We start from the raw sequence: 13,076 nt of genomic DNA, 5'->3' as shown, positions 1-13,076 counted from the left end.
CCGCGGCCGTGTGGCCGTTTAAACCTTTTGCACATCCATGTATATAGCCCAATCTGATTTGTTGAGAATTATTAAGGATACTTGCATAACAATACATATAAGAAGAGATGCAACGACGGAAATCCACTTGTCCCAGCTGTTGATTAACACACAGGGCGAGAATCTAACCAGCACATGCATATTACTAGCATTGCTTGTATATACTACATGCTATTGAGCCAAGTTTTTATTCAGAATACATTTGTATGGCTGACATTGAATGTGTATGAGGTCTAGTCATTATTGGTCTAGAATAGCAATTGTGTGTGACTAAGTTTCTATAGCTGAAACTGATCTAATCGTTTGGGCTTTTACGTCTGTTTCTATATGATTATGATTATTTCGTTCTTATGACATCCAATAAATGTGGTGTTTTCTGGCAACTGTTTGCTGCTTAAGCTTTCTCATCTGATGGAAATAAAGTTTTATCTTTTTTTCTCAAGAGCTGCGTAAGAGAAATGATCTCGCTCTCTTGTTTCTTATGCAAGGTAAAGGCCGAACAATAATCCAGGAAGAATACTGTAAAAGAAGTACGATATTCTGATGATAACAATGAATGCGACAATCTATGTATAATCAGGTAAACAAAGTTGACCTATAGTTGACCTTTGTCAAGGCCCCCCTCCCCACCCCCTTGATATCGTAAAGTCACCGCGCCTTTGCGCTGAGTGAGGATATCTTGCACCTCACAAACTGGAGTTTGAACTTCTATTGAGAAACTCTTAGATTATCCTATAGATGAACTAACGAACGAGAGGAGTAGAGGGCAAGGGCACGGCTAGGTTACGGAGCTTTACGTCCGTGGAAGACTCCAGAGCAAAGGTCAACATTTTGCGCCTTATTGCCCTAACATGCACATGACCTAAGGTCGTAAAGTTTTGTTTTCGTTCTTTACCAAGTTTAAACCTATGGAGATGAGTGTATAAGCTCCATTGGTAGTCAACAAGCTTTCTGATTACATTCGACTGTGAATTATTATAAACTGAAAAGCACTTTAGTCGATAGCTCCGTCTCGGTATCACTCATTGTCACAATCGTATTGTGTGGTTTTCTACACTGGCCGTGCAGTCTCTGAGGTCCAACGTTTTGTCATCTTCATATGAAACCCTTGAATAATCTAGCATACACTCAAGCAGAGTAATAGATTACTTCCACACGTATTAGATTACTTCCACACGTATAGATTGATGCAAACCGTGGTTATGCTTGTTTGTTTGTTTGTTTGCTTCCCATGAAACATAGTTAAGTTACACAAGTTACAATCATCAATGTTTCTAGATGGACCCGCACAACCTTAGGAAGAGACGAAGAAGACCTATGACTGTACACACGCATGCACATATTTACCAACAAAGGTTTTTTAAAAGTATGGATTGGGTGTTGTTGGAATTATTGACACATTCAGTAAACTACTTAAACGTATTGTTTGGAAACCTTATATGGCAATTTCACCCTGGTCTCGCACCCATTGTCCTTCTCGGCCTCTCCCTAAAATAGCATAGTTATTGTAACAATAGACACATTTACACGCGTTAGCACACTATGATGGTATCATACAGTGATTTGTAGAGAGGTTTGGGTACTTTCATTGATACCGACGACATCACACATTGAGGCGTACAATGAGCCAAAGGTCAAGTTAATTCCAGCATTACAGCATTGTACTGATCACTAGCTATACAACACAAAGCTATCTGTGTCTGTATCGCTGTATTACATTGTTCCAAGTTCTCGGCATTGTCATTACAGGTAAGCGGGCAGCAACGCCGCAGGAGTGGCTTGAAATCCACTGAAACTACCTGACCTTGAAAGTGTATAAAAACCGTTTACAAAATGTGCATGTTTTATTAACAGTTGCAGCAACACGACGTGAGTCTTTTCAAGCATCGCCGAAATATGCTGGACAAAACGTTTACAAAATGTTTAATAATATGTTCTTACGGCAAGAGTCTCTTAAAGCTCCAGCGGAACTTTATGGGCACGGGAGAATCATTCCTAAAGTGATGTTTACAAAAATGTCCATGTTCTCACGAACACTTGCAATTTTTTTTTTATCACAGCAGTTTACAAGACATTGTTGCAGGAGGATGCAATTGTCAGTGTGTCCTGTATGTATTCAAAATGTACATGTTCTTAGGAAGACTTGCAGCAACACGGCAGGAGTTTCTTGAAGCTGCTGCGGAACCTTTTAGACATGAAGACATGGGGAAAATCATTTCTAATGTGTCCTGTATGTTACAAAAATGTCCATGCACACTTGCAGCATCTCAGTAATTTGCAAAACATTGTTACAGGAGTATACATTCAAAATGTCAAATGAATATTCTTAGGAAGACTTGCAGCAACACGGCAGGAGTTTCTTGAAGCTGCGGCGGAACATCTTGGACATGAAGTTGTAGCAGATCGGGTTGAGGCAGCTGTTCAGGTAGGTCAGCAGACGGAAGGCGATGCGCATGGCGTACACCTCCCGGGTGAACTTGTTAACCACACCGAACGTCACCAGCACGCTCAGCACGACGTGCGGGCCCCAACACACCAGGAACAGGAGGACCACTGTCAGCATCATGCGCACTACCTGGACAGGGACAACAAAGATGAAGGTATGGTATAAACAGGAATCGGCATAAACAGTACATTTGTCCTGTATAAAACTTGAGGTGGTTAGTATTAGTAGTTAAAGGAGTCCTAAACTCCATGCAGAAGGGGTACACCAGGAACAGGGGAACTACTGTCAACATCATGCGCACTACCTGGAACGGGACGACACAAATGGAAACGTTGATGAAGGTATGGCAAAAACAGTACACTTGTCTTTTATAAAACTTGAGGTGTATTGTGGTTAGTACTAGTAGTTAAGGTGTCCTAAACTCCAGAAGAGGGCGCATCAGGAACAGGGGAACTACAGTCAACATTATGGGCACTACCTGAAACGGAACAACAAAGATGGAAAGGTTGATGAAGGTATAATATATACAGTACATTGATTCTATTTTTGTCCTATTTTAGAACTTGAGGTGTATGGTGATCAGTACTAGTAGTTAATGGGGAATATTCAAAAAGACAATTAAATATATGGATAATGAAAAATACAGTAAGTGCACTGAACTCTCATCCCAAAGGAAAACAGAAAATGACCATACCTGTTTGCGTTCGCGGATGATCTCTTGAAAGTTGGAGACTGTCCCCTGCACTTGTCTGCGGACGTTCCGTCGTCCAGCCTCTACTGAGGTACTAGATCTAGCGGTTAGGGGGATTGGTAACGTGTCGCTAGGTCGCGTTTTCCTCTTCGAGAACGGCGGCGTCCCGTTTCTATACGACTTGACTACATCGTTCCCCTGATCGAGATATCTCTGCACGGTTTCCCTGTCGAAGAGAAAACGGATCGGCTTTTTTCTGGCGCTGTTCGTTAGGTTTTTGTCTTCCTCCATGCTGGGGGACGTAATGGCGACTTCGGTCGAGATCGGACTCGTTCGGGTCTTGTCGGCAGAACTCGGCGTGGTTCGGGTCTTGTCAGCAGAACTCGGCGTAGTTCGGCCGGTTTTCGGCGTTTGGGAATGTTCTCTGGACACCCTTGAGCAAACGTTGCAGGACCCGATGTCGAAGTCCCGCTGAATGGTTTGCGTGCTGAACCACAGCTTGTATATCGTTGAGCTGTAGGCGACCAGCATGATAAGCATAGGGAGGAATATGAGGGCCGCGAAGTAGACAGAGAAGACCTCGTAGAATGACGGCTGAGGCCACTTTTCTTGGCAGTGGTAGATGGTACCACCCACCGGCCACTTGTAGCCTACCAGCCGCTGAAATTGAATGGGTGCATTGTTCATTCGTGGAAACCTTGACTCAAGGACATAGAGAATGCAATAACAGGAAACGTCAGATATTTGGCAAATGGTACTATCAAAAGGTCGAAACATCGAAGGACAAAGCTGAGGCACAATATAACAAATTTTACAATACAACTCAAGACAACACAACACAACACAACACGACACAACGCAAACGACTGCCAAATTTATTCTACAATAAATTCAATTAAATCAAATTGGATTGAAAAACACATACGTTGTTTGCATTTTTGTTTGTTTGTACTACATACCCGGTGGACCGTCTCATGGCGTAACACACCAGGTTTGAGAGTACAAGCTGCATATCCGTACAGATCCAGACATATGTTTCATGTTTAAAGACTTACAAAAACAGATGTGTCCGGTTGGAATTTCCGAACTGCGTGTGACCTACCATAGTGCTTTGAAGTTACTGTTTTAGCCTAACAGACACACCAGTAACAGTTTTATCGTTGCCTGAAGAACAGGATGTTCCGGAACTGTCGGAAAGTTCGACGCTTAGCCATAGGCCGTACAGTGCTTCTAACTCTTAAGCCCCTATCTCACTGAATCCGCGACACGTTGGCGGCATCGCCGCGAACTAAATTGGATTCGTGTTACCCTTGACTTGATGATGAGAATATCATTCAACATATACAGGTTTGACTAAAGAGACAGAGAAACACACAAAGCGTATTACTGAAAATATTCGTGTTTTTTTTAATCGATGAATTTCGTTGAAAACTTTGTCAAATTGTCCGGTCGCAGCGAGGTCGCCAACGTGTTGCGGTTCCAGTGAGAATGGAGCTTTAGTAAGTAGCATTTCTAGTTCTTCTAGGGTACAGGGATGTGTTTTCTTACCTGCGCATAAAGAGTAGGCGCGTTGAGTGACAGCGACAGCACCCACACACAGGCGATGTCGCGGCGATGACAAGGTACGCCGTGCCTCTCTAATTCCCCGTTCGAACCATTAGTAAGTAGCATTATAGTTATTTTAGGGTACAGGGATGGGTTTTCTTACCTGTGCATAAAGTGTGGGCGCGCTGAGTGACAGTGACAGCACCCACACACCGGCGATGACGCGATACGCCCAGCCAGGGGTGCACACCGAACGGGCGTGCATCGGCCGGATAACCACGTACCACCTACGGACAGCGGCAAACAACGCAGTACGTAAATATCCTCTATACAACTTGAGGTGAAACAGAAAGTAGATTTTTCGATCATTTCTTTACATATCTAGTTAGATCAGCCCTATAGAATTGAAAATCAATGACCAGGGAGTGATGCTACAACATCATCACACCATACAAATATGTTTAAAACTATGATCCTCCAACGGCCAACACATGCATGGCCATAGATCATCAGATGGTGACCACTGGCCTGCCCAGTGGGGTGCCTGTTTACAGTTCATCAGTTACTGTAAAACGTTATTCATACCAAAATTATGCTGAAAGGTGGTTGAACGTGTCACTAACGTTAAGATTTATTCATAAGAATCTTTTTCAACTTTGCGCCAGAAACAACATAGAGGACCTTTAAGGCTTTAATCTTATCAATGTTAAGAATGTTCTGTTAAAGAAAGCGATTTTCTCCATTTAATTGTAATGATGTATAACAAAAGTGTGTATGACGGCTAGTCAAAGAAAAAGGCAGCTTCATCTTAAGGTTCAGTCTTTTCGAGGTTACGTTTGTCAAGAGAGCAATTTTCTAAGCAGGTAAGATCTTTGAGACGCAAGGGAAGCTATTCTTCTAAAGGTTACTGTTTTCTGAAGGTTAAGTATGTTGAAGAAAACGATTTCCACAACCGTGATGGTGCAATAACAGCATTTAACATGGCTAGTCAGGCGAAAAAGCAGTTCTTATCACAAAGTGCCCTACTCTTCTTAAAGGTCAAGTATGCTCAAGAATTTAGCAGGTGCGCTTTAGTCAAATTTTCTAAGACGAAAAAGCAATTTTATCCGGAGGCTTGTGCTTTTGTAAAGGTCAAATATGTTGGGGAGAGCGATTTTAGAGGCTGAATGGTAAGTAGCAGAAGTTGGCCCAAAGGGACAAATAATTTGCTCCACTCACCTTTCCAAAGAAATGGCGGTCAGGGTCAGAATCGACGCCAGTGTGGTCACCACACGGATGTAGTTCAGGAGCTTGCACATCACGCCCCCTAGCGGCCAGGACGACATGAACAGCTCGGCCGTTTTGAAAGGCACGCAGATGAGCGACACCAGCAGATCGGCCACGGCCAGACTCATGGTCAGGTAGTTCGTGGCCGTCTTCAGGCAGCAGTACCGGAACACTGCGATGATAATCATGGCGTTGCCGGTGACCCCAAACGAGAACGTCATGGAGTACGTTATCAGGGTGGGGATGGCGATCTCGGGAAAGTCGTACAGGATAGCCCAGGCACCGACGTACACCAGGGAGGAATTGTTCGACCTGGCCGCACCTGAAAACTCAAAGTCTTGGAGCGGGTTAGTGGAGGCGTTGCCATGAGTGTCGCCGTGGTCTGCAAAGGAAGACGAGTTTTCCTGTAGAGGCGGGTCCCAACGAAGGCTGCTCATGGTCGGTGATCACGGTAGAGGCGCGGGTGATCTCACGTAGACCGCCCAGCTTACCGGGAGACCATGTCTGGCGTGTGCGACAGAGTCCACCTGTAGTAACAAGGGTAGATGTCGCATACTGATGGAGGGTGGGGAAGGGGTTTACTGATGGAGGCTGAGGAAGGGGTTTACGAGAACCGACCTTAGAAATTATTTGTGAAAATGTTTCGAAACAATCCCACTTGATTTTGACAAAAAGGTTGATTTTGACTGCAAGACCTATACAGAAGTTTTTGTGTGGATAAGATTCTGTTCAGCCGCACTCTGCAAATATCTCTAGAATTTGTCTTTTCCTCACAAAAGTGTCTGTAAACCCATGCACTAAACTAAAGTTAGTGATGCGTGATCTAAAGTGGCAGCCGATGACCTATCAGGGCGATGTTTAAGGGATCTCAGCTGGTACTGCTAGATTGCGGCCTGCTAACAGCTTTTCCTTGGCAATTCCATCAGTGATCCTTCCTACTTCCGCCGTAAGTCTCCCGTCAGATGTCACAGGCAACTGTCTGGGGACGACAGAAGCGGTACGAGGTGTGGTGCTGGGCTTACTTCACTCGTCGAGTGTTTGGATGAGATGATTTTCTCTGGCACGGCAATCGCATCGTATTTCACAGGTGCACGTGCTCCGCCTACTGGTGTCTGGAACGTGGATGTCCTTTAATCCTCCCAACTTCCCCCCGTCACTCCTGATGAGTGTTACACATGTACTGCGCTTGTGAGCTGTATTTCAGAGACTTTTGTAAGATCTAAATCAAGTCAGGGCTTTCCTAACCAGGGTTGGCTGAGCTGTAGCTCAAGTGACGTCACTCCTGTTGGACATCGAGCCTAAACATTAGTCTAACATTGATAGCAGTAATTCAGTCCTCCTATTGATGTAAAGTATGATGTTGTAAATTCTATACTAATTTAGTTAAGTGGCTTGGCTGCGGCTCGCGTTGTCAGCCAATCGCACCGGGTTACCCCTACCCTGCAAGTGTGCTGGTCTCGTGCCGGTCTCCCCTATACATTTGACAGACAGCTTCACGCCCCTTCCTAAGGACGATGAGTGCAACAAACGTAATTGAACAATGAAACTCTTTAAAGCTTTTAATCTAGCCAGGGCTATCCCAACCAGACTGAACTGAGCTGTAGCTCCAATGACGTTAAACCTGTCAGACACGAGCCTTAACTACATGTAGCTGCTCCCTAAATGTAACAAAGTTGAATGAATCAGACATCCTTTATTCAGGTGAAGTAAGATATCTTTTACAAGGAGGCTTCTCCACGACTAGCGTTTTCATCCAATCACACCGGATCAACCCCACCATTCTCCATAAGTGTGTTGGTGTCGTACCATGAAGAGATTGAGACATGACGCTCCCGCGTGCATGTAACCGACGAATTAACGCCCCCTCCGAAGTGCAACAAACGTGATTGAACAAAGTCTTTCAGAAGCTCTTTAAAGCTCTAAATCAAGTCAGGTCGGCTGAGTTGGCCTAGCTGTAGCTCACGTGACGTCACTTCTGTTGGACTCGAGCCTAGAATATCCCTGCCGTACAGATGGTGCGGTTGAATGGAATGTTTCTAGGATTTGGGGAGTGACTTGCATAGGATGGAGGGATAGAGTGCATTGGTAAGATGGATTAGACGTGAATTGACAAGGCGCCACTTCAAGATTCCGTCCGCCAGGCAGATCAGTTTTGATCCTTCGCAGGGACATGCCTCTTTATCAGACTGAGCTGCCAGCGTCTCAATATTACAGATTTTCGACTGTCAATAAAGTCAGTAAGTCAACTGTTCTCTGATTGCTTTGACTTACTTGCTTTGACTTACTTCCTGTAATGTTATTTTCAACACCAGGAAATGTTGAAAACAACATATCCATCATGACTCTTTCGTCATCATCATCCACCCAAGGTGTAAGTTCACCTCTAAGCCAAAAGGGAACTGGCCACAGTCCAATCTGCCGCGAGCTAGTAAGGCGCTAATGTTCCGGAAAGAGTACGGTGCTCACCTAAAACCGCAACTGTAAAGCTACCAGCTGGAGTCTGCTATGGAGGCTGAACACGGGTCTCTACTGGTACGTGCTAGCTAAAGCTCCCCTCACACTGGGCCCGCGGCACGCCGGCGTCGTCGCTGCGGCCGATCGAATTGACAAAGCACTCAACGAATTTCATAGACAAAAAAAAGAATCTTTTTAAACTTTGTCTGATTTTTTGTCTTTTTAGTCATACTTTTTCGTTTTGAATGATATTCCCATGATAGAGTCAAGGGTAACACAAATCCAGTTTAGGAAGCAGCAACGCCGCCAGCGTGCCGCGGGTCCAGCGAGAGGGGGCGTAAGGTGGTTCCCGGTATGCCCGGTATGTTACAGCAGACGCCAAAGGCATCAGCACATCCCCCAGACGGGTCCCGTGTTGTTGTGATGTGTCATGGTGATCTGTTCAGACGGCACCAATTAATCCTCGTTAGAACCTGTCGCAGTGGTGGGGAACACCTGCCGGTATGCCGGGCCCGTCAGATACAGTTACAATGGCGCCTTTACACACAGGCAGGTATCGGCTCATGTGTACCGCGTTTGTCGATTTTAGCGCACCTTTTTAGTTAACTTTTCGACGAAGTTTGACAAATTTTGGTGCAGTTATCCGGTATTGGTGGCGATGCGTCGTGCAGATATGCGGAATCACTAACAATGGAGTGAATGGGAAACGGTTTGGGATTTTGGGAGTCCGTCCAATTAACAGGAGTGTACGGTAATCCGCTGTGCAATTAAGTGGCTTGTACACTATACTAACAGGTCTCCTTCATCGGTCCGCTCAAATCATCGTCCCACAGGTTGTAAAGCCCCTGTTAACGTGCACAGGACGAAAATCTGTCGACGGGTCTGCGAACTCTAGATGGTATTTCCGGCAGTAATACGCCCAGTGTTCTCCTAATCATTCAAAGTTGTGTTCCAAAAGTTTAGTCTCCGGATTTTTTCAAGGATTGCTAGATCTAATCATGTTCACAACCGTTGAAGCAATCTGCCTTCACTGTTCTTGAACCCACCTATACATTTTCCCAAAATAGTTAAGTCTAACCTTCATACTAGGTTTGCCGACAAGGCCTAGTGCCAAGATATCCCAGCGTGACATTGAAAGTTTATAATTGAAAGTTCATGGCAAGTCCTTGCCCGTAGCCTAATTGCAAGTGCAAGAAAAATGAACAAGGGCGAACAGACAATGATGAACAGTATAGTACGTGACTACTCTAACGACTGACACTGAATTCTAACTTATTGGTTTCGATTTATTTTTCCGAGATAGTGGAAGGCAAATGACCCCACTTTTTCTGTAATATTCGGGTTTTGTGATGTTAAGATAATTACGGTCGTTTTCCTTTTGTCTGTAAACATTTACCAGTGATTTCCCGAGGTAGTTGAGCGTTATCTTTCGAGTTTCAGGCGACCTGGTACAACCTCTGCAGACTAAACCCGAATGATTCTATTGATGATGAGTTGAGTATAAATCACTCACGCAAATCTGTGAAGGTGAACTCTGCTGGTATGTTATAATGAGATTTGTGGAAAGATTTTGACATAATTGCTCTTTTGGAATTTCGATTTAATAGAATTATGAATTTCGATTTGATAGAATTATGTAGAGACAGATTCAGCAAGGTCAAATACTACAGACTCATTTCCATTTCTCAAAGTCAAAGAACAATAACAAGAGTGAAACTTTAGAAGACGTGCTCATTCAGCCGTTAGAATGGAGTGTGTCATGAGCTGTACATTTAGTGCCAAGTTACACTATGTTAACTTTATACTGTCAAACTTGTCACAAGTTGTTTTCATCAAAGTTTTGTGCACGCGGCCCCTTTTTTAATCATCATCAACTCAGCATCATCATGTCGGGCGGGTTGCCCGGACTAAGTCAAGCCTCTTCCAGTCGCTACGGTCCGCCATTAAGTGCTCTAGATCTTCAGCCCTCACCCCTACGTCCCCACTCTTCTTTAAAAATTTACTTTTTTGCACCATGTGGCCTACAATGTGCCTACAAACGTGCCTGGACCCATTCTGTAGGGCGGCGAGTCTGAAAGAAAGCTGGTGGTTCGGAATCGCATCTGATTGTGCTGCATGCAGGTAACATCGCAAGAAATTTAAATTGGCTAGATCGGAAACCCGTGACTTCATCTTAAACACGCTAAGTGTTCCAACTACACATCGTTCCCCAATTACCCGCGATCAGCGTGCGCGGTTGCCGTTATAGAAGCTGATCATCGAAAGACATCCGAGCCGCACGGACGGGTTAAGAAGCGATTATCCCGTAACATGGCATATTAGAAACAGATGAAATCGGCGGGGAGTCGCTGAAAAATATCATGAAATCAATCAATGGGTTTGGTGTCTGGCTTTGGAGGGGAATTACCCTTAATTAGATGAAATAGTTTCAAACTAGCTTCGTTTGAGGAAATCAGAAAGCTTTTAAAAATGCGGCGAGCCGTGTAAATGAGGCATAGCGGCTCCGCTGGGTCGCTAATCTGGCAGAATTGAAATGTATGTCAGGAATTAGAGACCAGCGCGGCTGTATCAGGACTTGGAGACTTCGTACTCCGGTACCGACACGGAACGACGACGGTAACATAGCGCGATGCGCGTGGAAATTTGTTTTGGAATCACGACTGAGAAGAGTCAGCTGGAGGAACTCAGATGAATAAAATACCCAACATTCTGCGATCCCATTTAAGTATAGAGCTACGTGAATGCAAACATCCCTGTAGTATACTGCTGTCGTTAATTGAAAAATAGAAACTCTACCAAAGATTGTACACAGACTTTGCACACAGTGATTGCGTTGATATTATAGCACCTACGCAGGAACTGGCGAGGGGGATTTATAACACGCAGCAGTAGGCGCTTATTCAAGCCCGTTGAAGGGCATATAATCTGAGTCTTCTGAAATTGAACGTGTATAATTTGTATTAGAGCAACCGGGTCACCCAACTCAATTTCCGAAAGGATAAAAGAGACTCAGCTATAACAGGGCTGGATACCAGACAAAGCTGACCTGTCAGACAAGAATTACTGTTATTTATCTTTGTTATTTTCATTCGCTCTCCGTGGACATATAGGTAATCAAGCGAAAGTCCCCTGTAGTGTACTTCTGTCGTCTCAATGGAGTTATTTAACTGGATCATTGAAGAGGAGAACCCGTATCACGTCCAACCTCTGGACCAAAGTCATGTGCTCATTAGTAAACCGTTAACAGAGCCCGGACCGCCCAACTATCAAAATAACCGCCCGAGGGAAATCATTACTGCTTCCTTCCACCCCTGCCCTCCACCCCTGCCCTGGAAGAAGACTCTCGTAATTCTTGTTTCTTTCGCTGTAACTTTATGTTCACTGTTTTCACGGTCACCTCTGTACCGTGAACTTATCATCACCGTGAAAAACCTGTTGTTATCATCTATGACTCCTTGAATTGCCGCCACCGTGAAGGGGACCGAGGCATGCATTAGATGGGATTGCTGCCCAAATGCTGATGCACAGGTGCGCCCGCACACTTGGGGGGGGGGGGGGGTCGCTGGGGTCGGGTCTCCTTTCCTTCCTACCTGGGAGTAAAGCCCCCCTCTCACTGGACCCGCGGCACGCTGGCGGCGTCGCTGCGTCCTAAACTGGATTTGTGTTACCCTCGACTTTATAATGGGAATATCATTCCAAACGTACAAGTATGACAACAAAACACACAAAGCTGAAAAAGATTCCTTTTTTTGTCAATGGAATTTGCTGAGGGATTTGTCAATTCGATCGGCCGCAGCGATGCCGCCAGCGTGTCGCGGATCCAGTGAGAGGGGGGCTTGAGGGATCAGAGTGGGGATACGTTTTCCGCACGGAATGCTAGAAAACAAGTGTTTGTCATCTGAATGGGATGTGGCAGCATTGTATGAAGTTCTACTGCACAAGGGGCATCAAATTTCAATCTGAGTCGCCTTTACTTCAGACGCAAAATCCCCTTTCCATGAACAGAACAGGGGCAGTCTGAGTGTACAATGAACTTAGGTCAAGATGCACAGGGAACTCACGTTACATAACAAGGGATAGCTAGTGTACCCTATTACATACGCAGAAGATTCCTGTGAGTGCATGGTCGGGCGGCCGGGCGTACTGTCGGCAGATCAGGAGAAGAACCATTACAGCTAATGTACCCTGGAGTCCACTTATAGTACGGCTAATGTACTCTAGAGTCCACTCGTTAAAATCACCAAGACTCAGGAGAAGTTCGAGGACGTTATTTGCATCGTTATTATTTATCGAATTGTTTCCTTGCTTATTTAGTTGGTAATTTTTCTGTGTTCAGTTAGGTAATTGTTTCTTTATATATAATAATTTAGTTCTTGTTTTTTGTTATTGTTATTATTAGTTATCGATTTGTTATTTGTTACAATATCAAGTTGCTATTTTTTTCTCTATATCTTAATTTATTATTGTAATTCATTCTGTTTGAAAAATGGGGATGGAATATTATAGACCAAATTGGTCTCTACCTTCCCCGGCACTATGTGTATTGATCTGTCATATGTATGTAAAATTCTTTTACCTGTGCGAAATGAAATAAAAAAAGACAAAAAGACAAAGACTCAAACACTGGACTCAACC

At 44.4% G+C, this 13,076-nt stretch overlaps 1 protein-coding gene across 1 annotated transcript; it reads right to left on the bottom strand.

Moving 5' to 3' along the window:
• Positions 1-2,149: 2,149 nt before the first annotated feature.
• Positions 2,150-7,133, bottom strand: LOC136444855 (cholecystokinin receptor-like). Its single transcript, XM_066442608.1, has 4 exons — positions 5,940-7,133; positions 4,885-5,008; positions 3,180-3,836; positions 2,150-2,614 (listed from the first exon to the last, which is right to left on the bottom strand). The coding sequence occupies exons 1-4, from the start codon at positions 6,422-6,424 to the stop codon at positions 2,366-2,368; spliced, it is 1,515 nt and encodes a 504-aa protein (XP_066298705.1). The 5' UTR covers positions 6,425-7,133; the 3' UTR covers positions 2,150-2,365.
• Between the last annotated feature and the right edge of the window lie 5,943 nt (positions 7,134-13,076).

Source organism: Branchiostoma lanceolatum, chromosome 11 (assembly GCF_035083965.1).
Source record: "Branchiostoma lanceolatum isolate klBraLanc5 chromosome 11, klBraLanc5.hap2, whole genome shotgun sequence".
In the NCBI taxonomy this organism is placed as follows: Eukaryota; Metazoa; Chordata; class Leptocardii; order Amphioxiformes; family Branchiostomatidae; genus Branchiostoma; species Branchiostoma lanceolatum.
This window is presented reverse-complemented; position numbering and strand designations above follow the sequence as displayed.